The sequence below is a fragment of the Rhagoletis pomonella genome, unplaced genomic scaffold (assembly GCF_013731165.1).
Source record: "Rhagoletis pomonella isolate Grant_MI unplaced genomic scaffold, Rhpom_1.0 Rhpom_scaffold_00006, whole genome shotgun sequence".
Lineage (NCBI taxonomy): Eukaryota > Metazoa > Arthropoda > Insecta > Diptera > Tephritidae > Rhagoletis > Rhagoletis pomonella.
Genome location: NW_023458560.1, coordinates 49,814,931 through 49,823,369, shown reverse-complemented (window position 1 = coordinate 49,823,369; position 8,439 = coordinate 49,814,931). Strand labels below are relative to the sequence as shown.

The 8,439-nt window shown below is 38.4% G+C and overlaps 1 protein-coding gene across 2 annotated transcripts; it reads right to left on the bottom strand.

The window, feature by feature from the left end:
• Positions 1 to 6: 6 nt before the first annotated feature.
• Positions 7 to 6,900, bottom strand: LOC118740899 (protein bark beetle-like). Of its 2 annotated transcripts, XM_036472636.1 has the most exons (7): positions 6,618 to 6,900; positions 6,338 to 6,364; positions 6,114 to 6,211; positions 5,802 to 6,045; positions 5,596 to 5,722; positions 5,309 to 5,530; positions 7 to 1,453 (listed from the first exon to the last, which is right to left on the bottom strand). In XM_036472636.1, exons 1-7 carry the CDS (start codon positions 6,722 to 6,724, stop codon positions 317 to 319), a joined length of 1,962 nt encoding a protein of 653 aa, XP_036328529.1. In that variant the 5' UTR covers positions 6,725 to 6,900; the 3' UTR covers positions 7 to 316. The 2 variants fall into 2 exon arrangements, with proteins under 2 accessions (XP_036328529.1, XP_036328530.1); XM_036472637.1 differs by lacking the exon at positions 6,338 to 6,364.
• Positions 6,901 to 8,439: the final 1,539 nt, after the last annotated feature.

Here is an 8,439-nt window from a genome sequence, read left to right as displayed (position 1 = left end):
ATATATGTATATCTTACTTTATTTGCTTGCTAAACATTCGGCTAGCTATAGTAGCATTAAGGCATATATAATCGTTGATCGTAGATCGAAATCACTTAACCTAATATTTATGCTATATAAAAATTATTATTTAATTAGCTGAAGCGTTTAAAGTATAAATACAAATTAATTAATTGTAATGATAAAAAAGAGGTGTATGAGTGTTGTCGATATATCGATAATGTTTGTGATGATGCATGTGTATACTGTTCTGTCGTTCTTACTTCGTATTTTCTTCGATTCAGTAGTACGATTCGTACCACTCACCCCTATCTATCTACATTGCCGTCTCCAACGGCTGGCTATAGCTGCGACTGTTCGTGCTTAGCGGCACCATACTCGGCAATTCATCGTCGAAATCCGTCTCCAGCAAAGCTTCCGATCTGGAGAGATGGTATGCCGTCGGTTCGGGACTGGCAGTTTTATAAACAGTCTTTGGACGTCTACCATTCTGGCTGCCATTTTGGCTGTAACCGTGATTCTTGGCGGCCGTCATTGGCTTCGTTGCGCCCATAGCTTGCGGCTTAGACGCCACACCCAGCTTCGCGTTGGACGGTGGTGGCGCCATATGCGTCAACTGCGGTTGCGCCTTTCTACTACGCACCGCTGTATAATAGGAATCTGGCCGTCTCATATCGGGTGGCGGCGTCGGCAGTCCACCAGCAGCCAATTCATGCCGGAATAGTGGCATCCCTTCAGCGCGCTGCGTGACAGGCGTAAAATGTAAATTATCGATCTTCTGCTCGTACGACAGCGTACTGGAATGCGAGTCATTGCTCAATTGTGAGCTGCTTGTGGGACGCGTTGTCCCACCATTGGCGCAGGACAGAAAACTGCTGTGACTTTGCCGATGTGGCTTATTGTAGGCGGGTGGTGGTAAATTCTGCTTCAACTCACGCAGGAAAGAGAGGCTCTCATTGCCGCCGCTGTGTAGCGGCAAAGTGCTCGCGTTGCCGTAGTAATCTGAATTCGCATCCTCGGTGTCCGTCTGATGTATGATGGGCGTATCTTCGGCAATGCTTGTGGCCACAGAAGTTGTAAGCGTGCTAGCGTAAGTGGAGTTGTCACGGAAACCTTCATTGCGGTAGGATAGCTCGAATGAGTCTGGTAGCCAGGGTGTGCGACCGCGTGCGGTGGACGCCTTCGAAACGGAGCCGATGGTTGCAATTTTGTAGGGTTCATTCGATTTGATGGCAGCACCATTTGCGCCTCCCTTTACCGAGTGCTGAGTGACATAATCGTTATAGCTCGGTTTTTGATACCCGCTCGGATGCGCAGTTTGATTGTCGTATGCCTCAAAGCTCGCTTCGGAGCTAAGCACGCTTTTGTCCATGGAATCGATGGAGCCGTTACCCATCATTTTGTAGTCTTGACCCAGCTGCTTGGAGAGCGTGCCAGTCGACGTGGACATGTTCTAATGGACCAAAGATATTGGTAGGGGAGAAAATAAAAAAGTGGAAAAAAATAAAATGATAAATAAAAACAAAATCAAATATAAATTAGGGTATAATAAGGAAATAAGGACATAAATATTTTATAAGTTAAAATCAGTACACTATTGGGTGAAATCAAGGAAACCGCGTCGGTATTAACACAGTCGAATCTGAGTTTCGGGTCGGAATTTTTTATCTTACATATCTAATCTTTTTTGGGTAAAAATGAAAAACGAAACTGAAATACGCAAATCGCTTAACAAAAACTATGCAGCTTATGGATTGCTCGGCTTACACACCCGAGTTCCTGTTAACAAGCCGCATAGAATGTGGCAGGAGTAGGAGGTCTCTGTCTGGGAACGTCATTACATTGAAGAATACACAGCAGCCGTAATTAATGACCTATGGATCAATCGTGGCGACTGTAAAATCTCAACATCCTCATGGCCGAGACTCAAGCAATACTGAAAATTTTTTGAAGCTAAACAAATCTGCAGCAAGGGCTTTTACTGGCGTCATCACAGGGTACTGTACTGATGGCGTAACCAACAAGCTGCCACTACAGAAGTTGTCTTAATGAGAGAAAAGAGGATTGGATTCACCACTTCCTGTGTCAATGCCTAGCTCTCCAGACAAGGTATCTCAAGCATTTGGGTTCACGCTTTTTCAATAGTTCGGGGGAGATAGCGGAGGTGAAATGTTTTAGAACACTATATTGACTATATGGCATAACTTCGGTTAGAAGGATATGCCTTCTCCTGCCTCCGAGTGGAAGCACGATTCAATCGTACGCGCCTTCCTAACCTATCAATTTGAACAACATAATTTTTCAAGGTCGTTTTCAACCGCCAGTTAGCTATAGATGGGCAATCAATTGCTTCAAACCTAACAAGTGCCTGGGTTTGTACGACATATCACTCGCCGAGCTTTAAGCAGCATCAGCTTTGTTCAGTCCTTTATTGACTTTTACCTATAAGGAACCCGCATCCCCAAAATGTGAACAATAGTGCGAAAGGGTTTCATTCAACAAGAAGGCAGATCCCCTTATGTGAAATCAAGAAACTTTTGATCTATAAGCCTTACCTCCTATTTATGAAAACCTTAGAAAAGCTTCTAGATACACATATACAATATGTAAATCCGATATAGCTACATCACAGTAAGCTATCAAACTGCTAACACGTCTACTCTAAGGGCAGATCTATCGAAAAGGTCCTAGACTTCTAGGAAATAGCCTCAGGAGTTTTTCTGAATATAGAAGAGACATTTAATAAGGCCATGCATGTAGATGCAATGGTAAACCCTTCACTCAACACAAAGACCTTCAATACCTGCGGCATATGAGCAAATCTCAAGAGTTGCTTTTTTAAGGTCACTCCCTTCTCTCGCCAGAAAAAAAAAACGCTAAAGCATTCTTCTTGCATTTACTTCAATCAATGGAGTTCCAGAAACAAGTTCTTCAAAAAATAAATCAAGTATTTAAAAACTTTTTTTTAGCGAAAAATCATAATTGTTTTTTTTTAATAACTTTTGGAAGTTTTGAGATAAAATGTTTTTATTAGAGGCAATGAAAGTTGGTACCAATAAACAACATATATGTGAAGTTTCAAAAGTGCGCCACCATATTAAAAAAAGGTATTTTAAGATTTGTGAAATTTAACTATTTTTTCATTTTAAAAGTTTAAGATATGTGCTTCAAAATGTAGTTAAACGGTGAAAATGTTCTTTTTGCTTAACCGAACCAATCTAGTGTAGATAATAAAACTAGTGTGTCAACAAATGAAAAAAAATTACTATGATTTGTGCTACAAAAATTCCAAAAAAGTCGCCAAAAATTCGTACTGAATACAAAATGCACCGTAATGCAAAAATGAATGCCCCACTTTTCTAGGACATCGCCGTGGGGAAAAAAACGCATTTTCGAATGTGAAAAGGGCTGTTTTACTGATTATTTTTTCGATTACTATACATTACATTTTCCCACTGGGTACTGGGTAAAATTGCAAGATTTGGTCACTTAAAAAATAGTACTGGACATCTTTCCTGTTAACTTTAAATTGCCAGACTAAATGACAGCGTCCTCTCTGTTTTGGAAGAAGACTTTACCACCCAGATTCCCTCGAGGAATGAATGTGTAGTAGATACAGTCTTGAAAGCTTAATCTAACTATACTGCTATAGACACCGATGCACAGTGGCCAATAAATGGAATTTAATGGTCATAATTCACTGGAGCCTTAATTTCTCAACCAATTTGATTCTTTTTTTGTAAATAAAAGCTTATAAAATTTTCAAGAGACTAGTTGAGCCCGATTTTTTTTTTTTATTATATTAAGTTGTTTAGTGCAAAGTGCAGAAAAAGTGGAAATTTTGAAAAAGATCGATTCTCTATTCCAGTTAATAAATTTTACATAATAAAAACTAGTTGAAAACAATAGTAGGGTTCTCTAAAACGAAAAAAAATAAATAATAATAATTTAAAACAGGGTTCGTATTTGCACACACATGCTCTGCTCACACACACGCCAGAAACACATTCAACTTGCACTCACTGCATAAGTGGAAAACAAACTCTGCTCACAGAAAAGTGTGTGCTGTTTGTTATTAAGCACATGCACATGTGTGTGAGCCGATTTTTGTACAAATTTCAGCCCATGCACATGCACATAATATATTTTTAAAAGAATTTGTTTATTAAACGTTAAAGACTATTCAATAAAAAGTGAGATGTTGTTTGCTTTTATATGACAGAAAACATATTAAAAAATTATTTTAAGATTTGAGTTAGAAATCGAAGTGTATAAGTTTCTCTACGCAAAGCACACACATGTGCGTGTGCTTTATATTAATAAAAATAAAGTACACACATGTGCCCGTGCTTTTTACCAAACGGCACACACATGTGATGTGAGCAAGTTTTTAATTTTTTATATGCACAGCACACGTGTGTGAGCGTAAAATGTTAGGATGTGCTGCGCATGTGTGTGCAAATACGAACCCTGATTTAAAATGTTACAATTTTTTTTTGTTTTGGTTTTTATAAAATATTTGGGTACGCAGTTTTATATACCTTTAAATTTTAGTATAATAAAGAGCAAGTTGCAAGTGGCTAAGAGCTCGCGTTGATTTTCAATAATATTTATAACAAACGCTTTTATTTCCCACTTAGCATGCAGATGTGTAAGCGAAAAAATTATTAAAAATCAACGCGAACTCTTAGCGACTTGCAACTTGCACTTTATTGTGCTAAAATTTAATGGTCTATAAAACTGAATACCAAAAATTTTTATAAACACCAAAAACAAAAAAATACTTTTGGTGAACATTTTTTATAACATTTCAAATAATTTTTTTTTAATATTTTTCGTTTTGGGAGAACCCTACAATTTTTATCAACTAGTTTTTATAATGTAACATTTATTAACTGGAACAGGAGAATCGATCTTCTTCAAAATTGCCACTTTTTCAGCAATCTGCACTAAAAAATTTAATATAAACAAATAAAAAATCAAAAATCGGGCTGAACTATCTCTTGAAAATTTTATAAATTTTTATTTAAAAAAAAAATTTAATCAAATTGGTTGAGAAATGAAGGCTCCAGTGAATTAGGAACATCAAATTGGTGGTGGTGTATACTCGCAGAAAAATTTACTTAGTAAAAAAGAAAGTTTCCGAATTACCACATTACTGCAATGCGGTTCAGTTCAGTTTGGGTTAAATCAGCTAACAAATTTAACTAAACTAATAAATTAAAAAAAAATTAAAACAAATAAAATATAAATAAATTAACTAAACTAAATATTTACAAAATAGAAATTAATAAACGTATAATCATACAAAGTTTCGTCGCCGCAACGAGCCCTGCGGATCAATGCTATTCAAGCTTCGCAAGCTCTGGCGTATGCTATTACGGCGCTGCAAACGTTGAGCGTGTCGCTGCTTCGATTTGGCATACCAACAGAAGGCGACCATTAGTAGCAAAATTATGGCCAAAATGAAGGCGGAAATTATGCTGACCGCAAAAATATCGGCGCGCCAAGAGAGTGGATCGATGACGACCTAGAAGAGAGAAGGGAGAAATAGAGTTGAAAGGTAAATAAATTGTGAAAATACGCCAAACTTACCCTTGGATCCGTTTCACAAATGAAACCGAACTCATTGCCGCAATCTTCCACCTCCGTTGTGGTAAAGGCAAAGCTCGTACAGCGATCGATGTGATTGAAGTCTTGGATCCACACTTTTTCGGTGTATCTGAAAAAGTGTTTTTTTTTTTTTGTTTCAAGTAATTAACTAATTTCGTTAAATATTCGTAATTTATTTTCAAACTCACTTCAAGTGCCGCATTTGTCCTTGCAAATACTTCCACAACGTTGTGCTGTCGGTGCGTATGAAAGGCATCGTCGAGTTCTCGCTGCGGCAGAAGGCGCGCGCTTCATGGAATGTCAAAGGTGCGCCTACATAAATGAAGCAGGTATCCTGCAGCAGCGCCCAACCGGGCGGACATTTGCCATCGAGTATGGTGAGATTGTTCATTTGGAAGGGCACCGCTTGCACCTCGAACAAAAGAGGATCGTCTGTGGTGTGGGATAAATGAAATTTTATAAGAAGACTTTCTTATTCTAAAAATTTCAGTCACACCCACCTGATTTATCGCGTATGCGCGACTGCACCGATATCGTATTGTTATAGCTCCAATAGTTGTGTCTAGCTTCGATCTTGGAGCGCCAGAGTTCAATGGTGCTGGGAAAGGAAAATGGTAAACAATTGATGAGCAGGATTTAGGAAACTTATATATGTAGTTGCAAATTGATATTTAGTTTTATGCTCTACTTTTATACAAATTTCTTCCATTTGTTTTTCACTTACCTATTGATCACATAATCAACATTGAAACTACAGTTAAGATTGGCGAGCGTGTAAGTAAACGTCTCATGCATAGTTCAGGCACGTAGTTTACAGTAGATAGTTATTATGAAGAAGTGTTTAAAAATAGAAGTGACATCAGTTTAAGGTAGGATTATAAATATTTCGAGCAATGAAAGATGAAAAATTTTTAAGTGTAACCGATTGCTCGGAGATTAATTTGTAATAATGAGCGAGGGAAGTTCCCTAAAATGTAGTCAAATATCCCATTTATTGTACTTACATGGAATTATTCACAGTTATCATTTCGTAATCATTCTCAGGATTCTCGAAAATATTCTCCACATATTGCTGACCCGCTGTGCCGGCTACAATTGTCGCGCGACCCATCCAATTCGTAGCGACATTGCTGTTGGAAAATAAGTAATAAAATTTGTTATGTATTAATGAAAAATGATTGTGAAAAACAGCTATAGTTTCCTAAGGGTAAAAGCTTTTTTTCTTCCACAAATCAACTTTAAGCTGACTGTTAAGCTACACAAACGAGTTTGCTTTTTATCTGAAGACCAAACCATATCCCGAAGGATATGCGTTTTAAAGCATTTTATAAATTTTAAATGGACACACATAGAGTAGAAGCTCTCTCCGATCGTTACTGATCAAAATTGTTTCTAAGCTGGCTAACAAATTTCCACATGTCTAAGACCGTCACGATTGCAACATATTACGCGGGACTAGGTTTTTGCACTCTTTTTGATGTTTAAGCATCTTAGCTCTTGGTGTGGGTAAAATTTGCGTCACCCCAGCAGAAAATTTGTAACTGCTTCTAGTGTGCACAAATGAATATTTCCACACTATTTCACGGCTATTTTAGGACCATTTCCGGGCTAATTCGCGGTTCGTTTAGGACCACTTTGGGACTAGTTCGGCGCCATTTCGGGACATGTACAGAATTATTTCTAATTAAGAAACATATCGGGATTACTTGGAAATCATTTCGGGACTATTTGGGACACGTGCTGAACCATTTCGACTGTACTTCAGGGATGTTCAGGAACATTTCGCAACCAGTACGGGATCAGTTTGGGACGAGATGAGAATCATTTCGGTATTTAAGTGAGGTTAAGGACTCACTTATACATTTGGGAGATCGGCCTTTGTGTTACCACTTTCTGAACGGCACCCAATACTTAATCGATAAAACGCCTCGAGCCGATTATATAATTAGGAATTAGGAATGCCTTAGAGCTACTCGGGGCTATTAAGGATATGAGAGCCAAAGTAATTCAAACTTAGTCTCGAAAACGGCACCTGGGCACCTAAGAAGGTAGTGTGGACGCCACCTCGACATCTTCTAGTCAACTGCGACATACGGGATCAGGTAATATTTTTAGCATTACTGCGTGAATACCGATTGGACAGTGAGCCACGCGTTAAAACCCGCACCAAGAGTGAAAGCTGTGGCTTTGTTAGTGTGAATTTTCGGGACTAGCCCTGGCCTACTTTTGCACCATTTTGGGATAATTTTGTGACTAATAAAGGATCCTTTTGAAACTGACAACAAAAACTTTTTCGACCCTTTCGGGGCCAGTTCAGGACCGTTTCGTTGCTATTTCCGGACTGTTTAGGGACTAGGTCACCACTTTTTAAGGAAAATTTCGGCACTAGTTCAGAACTGTGTCAGAAACATTTCGGGGCAATTTCGAGATTAATTTGGGACTATTTTGGCATTGAGTGGTGAGAGATGCGTTCTACCATTCCATAGGACTTCAGTTCTATTCCTGGTCTTGGCAACATCTATATTAATTTTGTTTTTTATCTGAAAGTGGTCGCCCCTCGGCAGGCAATGGCAAACCTCAGAGTGTATTTTTGCCATGAAAACCCTCATAAAATCCATTTGCCGTTCGGTGGCGGCGTGAAACTGTAGGTTCTTCCATCTGTGTTAGAACAGCAGGACGGACACCACAGAACTAGCCAAAAAATTTGAAATTTTGATGAAAATAAATTTTTTTTTAAATTTTCTACTAAGTTTGAAACTTGCGTTCATATTATTTTAGTTATATGTGACCTGGTCTACGAAAAGGGAGCTTACGTGCGAAAACTAG